At 39.1% G+C, this 16,519-nt stretch overlaps 1 protein-coding gene across 1 annotated transcript in view; it reads left to right on the top strand.

Annotated features, from left to right (window-relative positions):
• polrmt (polymerase (RNA) mitochondrial (DNA directed)) overlaps positions 1-4,299 on the top strand; it is a 65,039-nt gene extending 60,740 nt beyond the window's left edge. The window contains exon 21 of the mRNA XM_084722907.1: positions 2,428-4,299. Coding sequence (XP_084579033.1) covers positions 2,428-2,477 — 50 coding nt within the window. The 3' untranslated portion in view covers positions 2,478-4,299. The remainder of the gene's footprint in view (positions 1-2,427) is intronic.
• The last annotated feature ends 12,220 nt before the right edge of the window (positions 4,300-16,519 follow it).

The following is a 16,519-nucleotide window of genomic DNA, read 5'->3' as shown; positions in this document are numbered from 1 at the left end:
TGTTCTTTACATGTCTTTGCAGTCGGTCTTTTTTGGTCCTTTTAGGGCTTTTTTGATAAGACAGCTGTAGATATGACAGGGAAGGGGGAGAGAGAGTAGGGATTGACATGCAGAAAAGGGCAGCAGGCTGGAATTGAACCCATTGCCGCTGCATAGGGCTCACAGCCTCAGTATGTGGGACGCATTTTGAGTGAATGAAAAATATAGATGCTATAGATGGAAGTGTGGCTATTCAAGAATGCCGGGTTTGTGCGGGACATCCCTTGTCACGTAACCAATCAGTGGCCTGAGAGTCAGCTCAGCTCACTTACAACCTCAACGGAGATACCAAATAAAGTACCTGGTACTAGGTTCTATCCCTAATTGAAAACAGAAAAAACTGAATCAAGTCGAGCTGTATCATGCAGTTGAAATGCATCTTTAGAGCAGTTACTGTGCAAAGACACTAATGCTTCAACAACTAGAGTCAATGATGATACAGTAGATGTCTGTGAGGACAGTGAATGCGTACAATTATTTTGTATGATTGTGTGTTTTCTATTTTATACACTTGCATCTGTACTATGGTGTCATTTGTAACCACTAATACTGCAAGTTTGTTAGACCCAAGGTAAGTGGTTTTCAGGAAACCTGTCTTTTCAGTTATATGTCCCTTCACTTTGTTATACATTATTAACCACGGTAACAGTTTGTCTGTCTGTTATTGTGATGTCGTTAATATTCTTAAACAATACAGAATAACTAGCCAAGAGGTAAACTGCAAAATAAACTTTAAGGAGTAGATTGAAGTTTGGTGCTCCTTGCAATAACAGCTCGATTCCACTGCTGCATCGTGTTACAGTCGCACCGCGGCAGCTGGAACTGATCGCTGCCATCCTACACAGTGCTTGTGATTCCACCAGCAGCACCTCGGCGCATTCTCGGCTTCAGATATGCACCAAGTCTATTTTTGACTGACGCCGCATCAGTTAGCACAGAGCAGATCGAGCAGGCAGGAAGTCAGACAGACCAGTTAATTTTCAAAATAAAAGACCCCCTGCAGACTCGCAGTCATAAAGACAGACAGAAAAGAAACTGTGTAACTATGTAGTGTACACTGGTAGAAAAAAAAAAAAAAGGAAAGATGACAAATCAACAAAATCTGAGCAAGCAAATATAATCAGGCAAGCAAAATGTTCCACTGCTGAAATGCTTCTAAAATGCTGCTGGTTGGACAAGCAGCCATGTGGAGGGTGGATCAGAAACCTGGTGCAGAGGTGCCGTGCCCAGTGGAATCAACCAGTTAGGCTCAAAGTGTTTTAAAACAGAGTTTATATCAAAACCACTCATGTAATAATGTTTCAAAAAGATCCTAAACATTTGTATTGGTTAGTTTGTATTTTAGCTAAAGCGTTTATCAGTTTCTAGCTACATAAAGTTTTTGCACTCTCGAGCTTTTTGTGGCCTTTCCTCAATAATTCACACTGTAGCTCTCGCTGGTGTGTGCAGCTGTCAGAGAAGCAGAAGCACACAGAGTGCAGGACAGGGCCTCATCCAGAGCTAAAATTAGTATTCAAGTGGTGTATTACAGCTCATAGAAAATTTACTGGCACCCAGTAAAACTGAAAACTTGTATGTAATTTAAAAATTAAAGTTCCTGACTTTGACCTATTTAAAAAGTAACTTACCCCCCTTTCTCCAGCTCGTGACGAGGATTGCAATTCTTTCCTTTCACTGGATTTCACCTCAGAAGAAAATTACATCCTAAAATTCTTAACAGTTTCCTTAATTGCATTTATCACATTAAGGACAAATAAAAGATTAATTACTATGCAAATTATTGAACATGTGATATCACACCTTAAAGGGACAACCATATACAGGTCACATAACCTGTATTCCATGAACATGGAAAGTGAAAGTAAGTTTGATAAAAGTGGCAGTAAAATAATTAAGATGGGAAATAATTCTAACAAGATACATAATAAGGCATAATAATGAGACAGGGAACAGTAGGGGTAGACAGATTACATTGTAGAAAAAGATAACATTCATTGGGATTCATTCATGTATATTTATGTGATATACAGGGATGTTTTCAACATTAACATGCCATGGTAGCACTACTTGGAGTGATAGCAGATAGTATTAAAGGACAGGCAAATGCTTATCTTCTCCAGATTCTGTAGCTTTCAAATGTATCACTCTTTGTTGGCTAGACTCAGATCCGCCTACTCATGTGATTCTGCTGTAAAAAGAGATGAGATTTGCACTGTATAGAACAGATAACTCATTATTTACACTTTTACAAACTCACTTTTGAGAAACGTTGGAGACCTGTTAAAGAGTCTAATTTTAAATTAAAGCTGCAGCACATGTAATTTACTTTCTGTAAGTGCCATCCACAGACTTTAACTTGCTCTGACACTTTGCCTCTCTCCTCTCCAGGTGATTTTGATCTCCAGCAGGTTAAAGAATCTACTTATTTCTTCAGCTGAGAGACTTGTGAGGGCGATCCAGCGGAGGGAGATGAGTGGAATTGACACAGTGCAGCGGGGAGGCTGCAGGTCCTGCGGTCTCGACTGGCTTTGTCTCCCTCAGACATCAGGACATTGATCCAGCCGCGCCCTGCCCGCCTGCCTCCTGGTCCACAGGCTGGGGAGAGCTGCTGGAGCTACTGGAGGCGTTCACACACAGTGAACCCGCCTGATTAACTGACTAGTGGGCTGATGGAAGAGGGGTGGGGGTGGGGATACTCATTCAGGTGAAAGAAGAGGGGATCGGCACCGGATGGGAATGTTAAGACCACAATCAGTGAAAAGCACCTCTTATAGTATATTCAAGTACATATGTATGTGTGAGTGAGTGTATATGAGCCATACTGACTGAATCAAATGTGAACCACATCTATTTCATCACTCAAAAACACTTCTGTTTCTCAATAAGACTCAGCAAGAACTTTTCACCTGCAAACTGCGAGCGCCAACCTACCTCTGCGGCTGTACCACGTAATCATTGATCCCATCAGTTACTGGATGGCAGGATGCTCTCTAACACAATGTTCAAACATTTAAATGTTTTCTGAAGAAGAGGCATTCAAGAGTAGATAAAAATAATGTACTTCACTGAAATGGGGGACACTCAGAGAAAGAGAAATGTGGAGGGATGAGCCAAGTGGCTCTTAGACAGCATTGTATGCTGGTGTACTCTTGATTCTTACCTTCTTGGAGTGACTAAGCACTTGACAATTGCCCTAAAATAAATGTGTTTCTTAAAAAGCCTCCTCAGTCGTTCAAAGAAATAGCTGGTATTCTTGTTGTGCTTAAAAAGGATGAATGAGACAGCCTGTTATTTAGTTATATCTGCATATTTCAATCCCATTGTGTATCATGAGATGAAGACCTCTTTTAGATGCACCACAAAGGGTTTGCAGGCTTCGCTAATCAACTCAGATCTGATTTTTCTGGGCCAGTGCCGCATCTAGAAGTAAAAATAGCAGAAGTGCTATCTGATCATTGCTGGAAACGTTAAAGCAGTTTCAGACAAAAGGTGCCGGTGATGTTCAAAGGCACATGTAGGCTCAGACAAACAAAGCTGGCTGAGTGACAATCTAATGAAATGGAAATAATCTTCGAGGGGGCATAAATAGTGCGATGATTAGACTGTAGGTTTGCGGATGATTTGCGCAGCAGCATGCAGTCGGAGATGCTCCTCATATTTTCTGATGTGAATGAGATGTGACCTGCGACTTTGATCAGTTATTTTATTGTTTTGGTAAAAAAGGAGCAATCACCTAATGACTTAATTTTACAGTCAAATCTTTGAACTGTGTTTTCATGCTCATTAAGCTCTCTGTGAAGACCAGCTATTAATATTGCCAAATTACAGGTTTATTCACACAAACTGTATATTATTAAAAAGTTTGAAAAGAGTTTGTTTGTTCATCAACTGATTAGAATTGATAATATAACCTGATTTTACTTTAGTTTTTACAGACAATTCATATGAAAGCAGAGCTTTAATGATACCAGAAAACAACAATAACTTGAATGTAGTTGTTTTATAGTTTAGTGTATTAAAAGAATAGTTTGACAGTTTGGAAAATACACTTTTTTGCTTTTTTGCTGAGTTCATTGGTAAGTTATCATTGTAGCTTGGAATCAACACTGAAAGCAGAGGGGGAACATCTAACTTGGCTGAGTCCAAAGCTAACAAAATTTGCCTATCAGCACCTCTAAAACTCACAAATCAACATATTATATTTCATTTGTATAATCTGTACAAAAACCAATGTGTAAAAACAGCAAATGTGGTATGGGGGTATGCAAATATCCTGTTCTTTTTTTGTCTATCAAAGCACTTTACAAACTGTGTTTTAAAACGGTGCTACATAAATAAAGTTATTGTTTTTAAGTATTTCATAACCATTGCTCCTGGCAGGGTTTTGACCCTTAATAGGCCGTCTTTCTAGCCTTACACCAGAAGACATTTCAATCATTTTATTGTTGCAGACTCTCAACTCTACAACATCTGAATAAAATCGTGAGAATTTTAGCTAGCTGATCAAAAACTCTGAGTTGTCTTAATAGCCAAGAGTCTTTTTGCTGTCTTGGCTGTTCCAACAAAATCAAACATGTTTGATGTTAGTTACTAGATATTACCTGCCCAGGGACTACAGATGGTAAATCACTTTTTCTCTTTTTTGTAAAGAATGTATTTTGAACATGGTACCTGGTATAAATAAATTAAAAAAATATATCAGGCTCAGGATTATTTTCAAAACAATGGGCAATCATCCTTTGCTTTCAGGATACTGGCTGTTGTACAAATGGGCTATTCATCATGTGGAAAATACTCTGACATTTTTCAGACTATTGGGGTTTCAGTGGCGTGGCACGGTGACTAATCATAGGACTAGTTGGTGAACTGCTGTAGCTGGCAAGTGAAGAGTTAACTTGACCGCTGGCCTGGCTGGGTCAGTGTCTGTCAGCCACAAAATCTCTTGCAGCTTTTCTTTATTTTCTCTATTCTTTTTACTTTACACTTGCATTCTATGAAATGTTATTGAAGTGGGACAATAGAGCTCTCAGAGCTAATGAGTTTACTAACAGTCAGTCAGCTTAAGCTCAGTCACTGAAGGTACCACATTCAAAAGCCCATAGATATTTATAATATCAACTCCTGTTAAATTGTTTTATATGGTGTATGCAGGTCTTAAATGGTAAGCTAAGCTAACTAACTGCTGACGGTATCTTTACATTAACGGTAGACTGGAACAATATCGATCTCCTATTGATTCAGCTAGAAAGCAAATAAGCATATTTACCAAAATGTTGAAATCCTGTGTTTGCATTTATGTTACAAATTGTGGGTTGAGCTAATATTTATCATATTCTGCACAGTTTACATCACACCTATAAACACTACATTTCTATTGTTATTCATTTTCTCAATTCATAATAAATAAACAATTTCAGAGTGTCCTCACGCTGAACCTGTCGTTATCTAAATGCGAAAGCAAACTAAACGAAGGTCTCCTTCCAGCAGGCCAGTTGTCAAGGACAGAGCCCTCTCCTCTAAAGTGCTCTCAGGATCTCACATACTTAACACATATTATGTTTCACAACTTAGCTTCTGACACACAGCTGTACTGTACTGCACTACATGACCTGTGCTCAACACCAAGGAGTGGTCATGAGTGGATGGATAGATTGGCGGATGCTGAGGGTGTAAGTGGCTCAATCAATAGCTGTGACTCATGCCAGAGGTTTGGTGGGATCGCTCTGAATTGGCTTTAAAATGCTACCACTACAGCACGTAAAATGGCAGAACATGTAGCAGGGTCACTGCATAGGGGGCAGGTCAAGGAATGTACATGTTTCACATCTGTTTCTATTGAGATGGCGTTTGTATTTTGGGCGTAAACTACTGTTGACTTTGGCTGAGTGGAGTAAACAGGATATTGAAGATGTCCTTACAGCAAATTGCAGTTGCCATGTAGCTTGATGGGCCTGTCTCAGTTTCTCTGGGGTGATTCCAAGGATGTCTGCTGTTAGAGCGGAGAGCTGCACCGGTCCAACCTGCGGTAATGGAACACAGCTTGCAGCAGGAAATAGTCAGATAGCTTCCATTACAGGTCCTCTCCAGAGATTATCACATCTTGTTGGTGATGATTCTGTATTAGGAGAATATATAGTGCAAAGGTAATAGAGTTCTGACATCTCATGAGAGAAGAAAAGCAATTATTCATTAGCTTTTTAAAATGTTTTTTCCCCTTTGAGTCCACATACTCAGGTCTGTATATTCTCATGTCTATAAAACAGCAATATTTTTAAGTATCTTTGCTTTACATAAATTTTCAAGTTCCAATGTATGAAATGCCCGCCATAAATGTGCTTATTGACCTAAGTCCTGTTCAGCACAGTCTGTGGAAAATGTTGAAAGCAGGATTTAGACAGGATTTTTAATTAAGCACTGTAACTATAAGCTACAATACTAATGTATCATAGAATTACAATATTAGATTTTAAGAGGTATTCACTATCATTCAACAACTCATGACTGAAATACTGTTATGCAGGTGAACATATGCTGAAAAGAAAAGTTTTTTTTCTGTATACTCTTGTTCTTTAAATGTTCTCTTTTGTTTGCCTTGCAGTGGTCATGTTCATTTTAGCCTGAGCTAATATGGTGCCATACCATTGTTCCAATGGTCCATTATTCCAAACACCAGCAGTCTGAAAAATGTCCAGTTGTGACCCTTTGCTCCAGAAATACTAATGATAATACTAACTAACCTACCAACCAACCAATCCACCCTGACCATAACTGATTAACAACCAACCAACCCCTCCTCCCACCCTACCCCTAACCAACTGCCAACCAACCAACCCACTGACCCAACCCAACCCAACCAACCAACCCAGTCTACCCATAACCACCATAACCAATTACCAACCCACCCACCTTAACTGACTGTCAACCAACCCACCCACCCTATCCCTAACCAGTTACCATCCACCCAACCCATCCGTCCTACTCCTAACCAAATACAACCAACCAACCCTGTTCAATTATAAACCAACGCACCCACCCTACCACTAACCGAGTGCCAGCCACCCAACCCACCAACTCTGCTCTTACCTGAATACCACCCAACCAGCCCTAACCAAATAACCAACCTACCCACCCTACCCCTAACCCAATACCAAACAAACCACCCTTCCCCTAATTGATTACCAATCAACCAACCAAGCCACCCACCCACTTTACTCCTAACTAATTTAGCAACACAGTAAGGTCAGCAGTCTAGACAGAGAGTATTTATTTTTGGGGCAATGGGCATTTGGTTTTGGGATAACAGGCTGTTGAACAAATGGTCTTTCAGTCCAATGGGACATTTTGTGGACTATGAGTTTTAGAATAATGGGCCTTTAGAACAATGGGAAAGTCTTGCTAGTATGTGGTATATTTGGCAATTTGAACAGAATTTAAATTTCCAATTTTCTCTACAGCTTTCAAGTGCATCAGCAAATAGAGTTTGTTCAGTTGTCATCAGGGGGATGAAGACGTTAAATGCTCTGGAAAAAAGGTAGGAAGCAGATCTGGAGTTAAAAATGCAATAAGTGATTCTGGAGAAACATAGTTTATTGTGGAATCTCCCTCCCAGATAGTCAAATACCAATGATTTGGTAAGTTTCCCATCAAAAGGCTAGATTTTCAAAAGCCTGAAAGGGGGGCCAAGAGGAGGAGCAGAATCTGGTTTTCTCTGACCTCCCGAAAAACATTAAACATAAAGTTTATTATGGAGTTTTCCCAGTGACGCCAAAAATAAACTGTCTACCCCACATTTAAGATTGTTTCATTATGCTACTAGCCAGTATCAGATCATTGTGTTTCTGTGGGGGGTTGTACTTCCAGCTGGACAGTTTCTGCCCGCAGTCCAAGATGCGAGACAAGTGGAGGCTTGAAATTGCTCATCAGTGTGAATGTGAGCGTCCCTCTATCTGTGTTAGCCTTGTGATTTATCAGGGACCAGTTGGGGGGTGCTTCCCTGTCTCACACCCAAAGCATTCTGGGATTGGCTGCGGCTCACCATGACCAGACAGAGACATAAACTCTTAAAAACAATGGACAACCATGCTTGTGCTTCCTTTCGAAATCCAAAATGAGGTGAATATTTGTTATGACAGACATATTAATATGTAATATGGCCTGTTTTACTATTAAATTACATTTGAATTAATGTTTGCTGATATGATAATACATGACTGTACCATTTGTGAATGAAGGAAGTGTATCACATCCAGCACAGACTGTAGTGTGGAGCTTTTAGCGAGTTCTTTATTCCAGCCATGAGATAAACAGAAAGTGGACACTATGGAAGTGTTGGTTACTATCTGCCTGGCATGCCAGAGCTGGAAGCCACTTTCTGATATCTGGACCACTCGCTCTCACTGAGAGCACTTTGATTTCCTTGCCAGGCTCCCGGTCTCTCCCGGCCTATCTCCTGCCCCATGGCGTCACGAGCGGCCAGCACTCAGCAGCACTAGCAGGGGAGCAGAGTGTGCAGACGGTCCTGGAGGGAGTGAAGGGGCGAAAGTTGTCCATCAGCAGGAGGCAGCCCAGTGGAGAGGGAGACAGGTGGTACAGTGTTGGCAGGTGTGTGTGCCAGGTATGTCAATGTGAGATTCCTTCATTTGACCTCTGACTGACAGGCTGTGATGGGCTGATTAACAGCCATCAAACACATACAGTACATACACATCTGGCGCCTAATGCAGTGATGCTTCATTGAAACAGATCTTCTCTAACAAAGCTGTCTTCCATAAGATGCTAAAATCTATTTTAAATGTAACACAGGTTTCTTTAGGAGATTTATAACTTTGTGGATTCAGGGACGGGAAAGACTAAATCTATAGAGGCTTCTTTAATTATCTGCTTTTAATCCTTTGGATGGCAAACACACAATAAGTGTCTGAAGTCTTTTCAATTTCCACTTTGGAGACCATCTGTCTTCACTGTGCAGGGAAAACTCTGGCTGCCAGACCAGCAACAAAGACGAAACTCCCAAAATGCCTCATCAAGGACCAAGAGTTGAGGAAAATGATGGATTCTAGAAAGTTTTGACGGAGATGTTTAAGTGAGTTCGGAGTCATAGAAAGTGTTGTTCTCCCTGTCCATATTTATAAGCAAAACGAGAGCTTTCAAATGCATTGTCCTTAGAGTGCGTTTTCAAAAAATCTAAATTTTTACAGGTTGAAAACTTGTGTGGATTCTGGCTATTGATTCTGGTTCTTGTTAATTTCTAGTTTTGATTTTTGGAAAATCATTTAAAGAAAATTATATAATAGCAAAAACACTACTCCAGCTATTATTTGTCATTGAATGGATAGTTTGGAGTATTTTAAGTGGGTCGTATGTGGTACTTATCATAGTTAGTGTATTTACTACGGTATTTGGCTGTCTGCACACCTCCAGTCAGCAGGAGAAGTGGTGTAGAAAGCTAAATAATGTACTGCTGTGGACAGGGTCGGCTACAATCAATGTCAGTTTAAGTGTGTACTATATTTAGAATATTTTCACCACTTGACTTTGCCATCAGACAACTTTTTCTGATGGGAAACCACTGTTAAATAAACCAAATATCACTCTCTCCAACCTAACCATACTCCTGCCAAACACTGTAATTTTACCTCATAGAACGCGAGAGTTGCTGCTGCCTCATGCAGTTTGTTTTTGTTGATGACAGACTTCTGTGTTTTAAAACATTAGTTCAGATTCACCAAAGTCAAACAACAGCACAAACAGATGAAGCCAGTGGACCAGCAACTCCTGTGTTCTATGAGGGAAATTACTGTTTTAGTAAAATGAGTCTGGTTTAGCAGAAGCAGAGCAATACTTAGCTTATTGATTTGAATCATATGTACATTTTCTGTCCCTGGTCCAGAAAAACTGTAGCTGATTCACAACAGCTTAGTATTAGTCACTGTTGTTTGAGACTTATAACTTTGGTGCGTATGTCTATACAAAGGACATTTCGCTTTTCTGCAGAGATGAATGCAGCTATCAGGGTGAACACCAGTCTTCTAACATGTGTAAATACCAGCTTTTACCTTTCTGGTGCATGGATGCAAGCTAACTAGTGTTAAAAAAATTCAATGCACTTAGCTGGTGAAATGGAGGCAAGTATAGTTGATTAAAGCTTAATTTTCAGGAATCAGTAAGTGAAATCGGGAAGCACATTTCTTCAAGAATTATTGTAAATACTTTGCAAAGATGAACAAAAATGAGATTACTCCATATAGGTAAGAGCCAGCTGTATTCTCTAACACTGACAATTGCACATATTTAGGAGTTTTGAAAAAAAATGTCACATTTTAATGAAAGCGTTCAAATACTCAACATATGAATCCACTATTCCACACAAGAAATAATGCAACCTTTCACTGAGTTTGAGAGTTTTTTTTTATCTTTTGTTAACCAGGCAGATAATCATGTTATTAAATCAGTCAGAATGTAAACAATCAATAACAAAGATTCAGAGGCCACTGTAACTTTGACACATGGACAATAACATCATAACTAAGACAAAGCAGAGGCATTCACCATCACATGCCTTTATTGCATTCAGAAGTTCTGTATATTAAGAATATGCAAAATTATTGACTAGCGACCTGTTTGTGCTTTTCTAATATGCTAACCCAAATTACTGACCTAAACACAAAGCAGTGGAATCATACTGTATTCAAACACAATTTATTTGTTTTCCTTTGTACATGTATTTCAGTGGGATATAACTGACAATGATGTTTGCATTGTGAGGAGCTTGCATTTTTTACAGGCACACACACAAAGAATATAATACATGTATGTGGAGACTACAATATATGCTAGGCACTAGGTACGCACAGTACATGTTATGGGATGTTACAACTGTAGAGTGGCTCAATAAATGAAAATCAGGTCCCTGACAAAGACACGCTTGTACTGCACTGATTTCACACACAGTGACTGACTGCCTGAGATCACCTGTTTGCTTCAAGGACATTAACAGTTCCTGGTGAAGATCTTAGTGTATATTATCTGACCTACATGTCTGTAGTGCCAGTACCAGTTAGTACTCAGTCACTGTATTACTGAATGCCATTTTACCAACCGACAGGGCTGGGATCTGAGAAAGAAAGAGTTAAGCCAACAAAAAGCAGGGATGTAAAGAAAATAAGAAATAAACGGTTGATAAATGGTTTGATATTAAATGATAAAAATACATAAACAACTACTATAAAAAATGCATTATATATTTTTCAGTGTTGGTGTGGTGGTTTTTAGGAGGAATGTTGTGTGACAAAAGTTAGTGACACAAAATCATGCCATCAGTTAATCCACACAAACAGCCCTTGTACGTAAACATTTTAAACATGCTGAAACCTCATGTTTTACTGTCACTGATAAACCAAAAGACACGTTTAAACAAAAATTGGGATGGAAAATAAAAGGATTCTGATTATTTGAAGTGGGGGTCGTATGAGATACTTATTGATAGTCAGTGCCATCTACCTCCAGTGGATGGTGGTTGGTGCGCCCCCAGTTTGTAGAAGTAGCAGATGTCTCAGTGTAGGAAGCTAAGTAATGTACAGCTGTGGACAGGACCAGCAGCAAAATATTTTAGCCATTTAAAATAGGCACAGCTAAAAAAAAAAAATATATTAGTTTAAGTGTACACTATATTTAGAATATTTTCACTGCTTTACCTCGATGTTAGACATCCTTTTGGGATTGGAAACTACCATTATATAAGACAAATGTCATGTTCTCCAAACCAGCCAGTCCTCATTGGCAATCATCAGAAATTTTACCACACAGAACATAGGAGTTGCTGGTCTTCTGCTGCCTTAAACGGTTAGTTTGTTTGTGTTGTTGTGTGACTTTGGTGTTTTAAAAACATAGTACAGATTCACTGAAGTCCTGCAATAATACAGACAAACTAACCGATCAAGGCAGTGGAAGATCAATTCCTGTATTCTGAAAAATAAAATTTCTGTTTTTGCCAGTTGGCTCTGGTTGAGCGTAAGAGAACAATATTAGGCTAATATAATGGTGGTTTCCCATTGGAAAAGGCTTTCTGATGTCAAGGTGAAACATTGAAATTATTTTAAATATAGTGTAGGCTTAAATTAATATTGATTTTTTTTTTTTCAGTGACTGAAATGATGACCCAAACCACAGCAGTACATTGCTGGTACTCCTCTCAGTCTCTCCAAACTGGGGGTGTGCTGACCACCATTTACTGTCAGTAATATCCTCATGCAACCTCACTTCAAATACTCTGAACTATCCCTTTAACTCTGGAGAAACTATAGTATTGAAAACAGAAAAAGGGGAGATTGATGAAGAAAATCAAGCATTTTGTAAGTGGGCAAATACAGATCTGTTGATGCTGATGTTGCTGCTGCTCCGTGTGTGTGTTGCACGGATGCCATTCATCCCAAAGCCTGGAGTTTGTACTGATAAAACTGAACAGCTGAGTTGTCGAAGCATTTACATAACACTAAATATGTTTGTAAAGTTGCAAAAACAGGGAAAAGTGCATTTACAGAGTTCTGGACAACATGCTGATTAGATGGCAGAGATGAAGGCATTGAAGGGGAAAAAAATCTAAAGGACCAGGCTTTGCAAAAGGACTGGGGTGTGAGATTAGAAAAATAAATAAACAACTTAAACAAACACAATAGAAACCATGCAGACCTCACAGAAACTGGCACAGGATTATATACACACTGTGGGTGGTTCTGTGAGCGACTGAAGAGAAAAAAGTGATACATCTCTTGTAATGCAAACAGTTTTGTTCTGCTTTAATTATATGCTCAAGTAATATCAGTTCATATCAGATGATAATATGCATTCTGTCAAAGATTAAAAAGATATTCCATTTTCACACATTTTCTTTTTCAGTATGTCTACAGTTACAGTAAACTAGGCTAAATAAATAAATAGTCCGTTTTACATGATGAACACCATGTTTACACAGAAATAACAACCATGTCAATCAAGTTATTATGTGTTTTAAATCTGAATATCTGTTCAAGTTCTTCCAAAAACAGACTTTAAAGAAACCCTCAGTAAAGTTTGGGAAATCAATCCGAAAGGCGAAATATTGCATCTTCATTAACACCCCAAGAATACAACAGAACATCATCTGCATAAACGCACCCTTTTTCAAACAGTTATTGCTTTGTGCGACAAACATCACTTTTATACAATATGACTGAATGAGTTTAGTGTAATATTCTCTGATTTGTATGTTTAGTCAGTGCGAATGAGTCAGTGTCTAACATGTCATTCATATCTTAACATTTTGAAACATTTGCATACACGAAAAAATACAGCCTTGAAACTTTGGTTTCACTCTGTCATTCTTCAGCTTTTATGAAGGGGACACTTCACCCCACACAAAATCAAAAATACTTATTTTTCCTCTGTTCTGTAGTGCTATTACTTCATCTGAGATGTTTTGGTGTGAGTTGTTGGAGACATCAATATATCTGCCTTATCTTGAATATAAATGAATGAGATGGCATGCATTGCTAAAAAAAAAAGAAGTAAAAACTAAACAGCAATGTTGGTTACTGAAGATAATCCACAGACCTTCTTGTGAGTAGATTAATGTGGAAAATTATTTTGTTTCTACCACACTACACTCACCAACTGTAACACAGTGCCAGCTAGCTCACTGGTGCTAATGTTACAACTCAGCTGAGGATGAAGGCATTAACGTTTACATGCCGCACTGTCACAAGCATGTTTATTCTAGGGTTGGGCAATATGTTAAAAATTTCTAAATGGCCACTGTCAGCCCATTAAATGGCAATTCAAGCATGTGTGTGTCTGAGGCCTTCCGCCAAGTTTCAGTCACGATTGGTGAGTTTGCTATGTTGTGTACGCTGCTACGTCCAAGAAATAAACAAAATAGACTCACAGAAAAACACAGCTGAACACCGCTGATCAAGCCTGTCTTGTTAACTTACTGTAAAAGACACTTCCTCCAAACCTGACAGAAGAATACAATAAAACTCACCAAAACCATCCTAGTTAGTCTTTCCACTGTTCCTACGATCAACTCTGGCTTGATTAGATGTGAAAATATTCTTGCTCTACAGGCTGTTTTCCTCGTCGTCTGGCTCGGGATGTACGGTGCCGCTGAATGAGACTGTGCTGCTGACAGAGGTGTCACACATGTGCAAGTCTTAACCTCAAAGTCTCAAGCAAATCCCAAGTTACTGTGGTGAGAAACAACTGAGGGTAAGCAAGTCTCAAAAATAAATAATAAATAAATAAATAAAGGTCCATGGAGCCTAATGCATGCTTCCTTCTGCACAGTCATTCGGTTGGCAGTGTAGTTCAGCAGACAGAAAGTAGTTCCTGTATGAAACTGCTCACAGCAAAGTCTATTGGTCGTGTTGAGTAACCAGGTCATGATTTCTTTAAATAGTATATCTGAGAGAAAGCAGACATATCTGCTGTTATCTCTAAAACCCAACAATTCACACCAAGACTAGGTGAATAAAAAGTACTACAGGTAAGAGTAAAAATATGTATTTTTGATGTTGAGGTGAACTGTCACTTTAAAATTGTGGAGTTGAGTCACTATACCTGCCTGTGATTTAGGTTTAGCTACTAAGCCTTTTTTTTTTGCATTGCATCCAGTCTTTATCTCCTTTGTCTTTCCTCTTCTGTCTTCCTCTACTGTGTGCTTTCAAATAAAGTACAAAATGTCTAAAAACTTATTTTGTCACTAAATGCATTTCCTGACCTAGGACGGTGCCTCCAGGACACAATTTGAAGTTCAGTAAAATACCAGTCTCATAACAAGCCTCTATATTAATTATTTTTGAGCATCCAAATAGGTTCCACAGGGCATAATTTGGGCATAAAACAAAACACAACAGACCTCAAAAGCAGTGTATAAAAATACTTACAAACCTTCAACTTTGTCCCATTCAGAACTCTCAAGGTGGATAAGAATGCAGGAACTGAAACCAAACAAAATGAAAATGCAAAAATGATCACAGAGGAGGAACTCATCATTGGCACTGTATAATGAAACCCAATCGAAGGAGAATATTAACAGTCCCAAACAGACCCGAGGGATTCCAATTTCCACTCTCATTACCCAGTAATGGTCCAGGCATTAGTGAGATGAGGTGAAGAGAATGTCAGGTCCAGGAGAAGAGGTTCCTTTCCTAATGCTTTTGGACACAAATCAGCGGCATCCGATGAACTCTCATTGAGGCATTAATGTCAGAGGCACACTGCAATATACATCCGGCAAAGTAACTGCACTGTCCTTGGCTGTTGGTCAAAACAGTAGCGTCTACAGTAGGGTTGAGCTTTGCAGGAGTTTCATTATCTGTAGGAATTGACTTTGGCATAGTGACACACTGGCCAAACTGCTGCTACAAGAAATGCAAGATTCAGGGATAGAAAAGAATGGATTTATATTTTGATTATGAGAGGTTGAATGAATTTACATTTTGAGTCATATAAAATTCTTTAACTGGCAGTGAATTATAATTTCTAAGATACAACAGAATACTTTCACGAAATGTGAGATATTACTACTCACATGACTACAGTCCATAAACCTGTTACTTCAGAGATCAAATCTGCTGTTCAAAGGAAGCGTCTTTTAAGCAGGTATATTTTTTATTAGATCTTGTTAATTCATTAATCTTAAAGCTGCATTAATCGATTTTTGGTCATTTGGGGGCACACAAACAGCCGTGACATATTGTTACCTTATTAATTTGTTAGCAAAGCCTTCACAAAGCCACACCCTCCATAATTACTGTTGCTGCAACTGTCAAGCTTTCCATTCTTGCACCGCACATATTCAGTTTACAATGACAACGCTCCCAGCATTAACATCGAAAGTGGCAGTTATTTTTGAAACACTAGGTCTTCAAGCCCAAAGGGAAGAAAGCAAAAACCGGCTTCTCATTTTAAGCTGACAACAGTGGATTTTGTCAGCTAAAATGACTCCCGCTAGCAGATTTCATGTAGCTAGCTAATGTAAGCTAATGCTTCAGCTCCTTGAATCAGCTGAGAAGTCGGTTTCCCTGTAAAAGGGTCTTAAGGATGTAAAATTACTTAAAATAATATAATGTTAATGTAAAAAGAGTGAGACTAAAGCCACACCCCAGAAAACACTGGTCAGACTGGGAAATACAAATTAACGTTACATTAACATTGGAAAAGGAAGTGGAGGGATTAGATTAAGTGCAGCGTACCTTGACCAGCTCAGACTCACCGCCACTCTGTGACTGCCCCAGAAAGAGAGCCAGGATAAGAGCTAAGCTAACCTAGCTTAGACCTAAGGCTGGAGATACACTTGCTTTTTAACCACGCATTTGCATTCACATATCACTAATTTCTACGTGCACAATCATTGCTTCAGATGGATGCAGGATACACGAGGCAGCCATGATGCATATAAATGCGTATGTGAACTTGTAGTTAAAAGTAAGTGTGTCACCGGCTT

This window comes from Lutjanus erythropterus, chromosome 7 (genome assembly GCF_056507025.1).
Source record: "Lutjanus erythropterus isolate fLutEry1 chromosome 7, fLutEry1.hap2, whole genome shotgun sequence".
In the NCBI taxonomy this organism is placed as follows: Eukaryota; Metazoa; Chordata; class Actinopteri; order Lutjaniformes; family Lutjanidae; genus Lutjanus; species Lutjanus erythropterus.
Note: the sequence above shows the minus strand (reverse complement) of the source record. Positions and strands in the feature narration are given on the sequence as shown.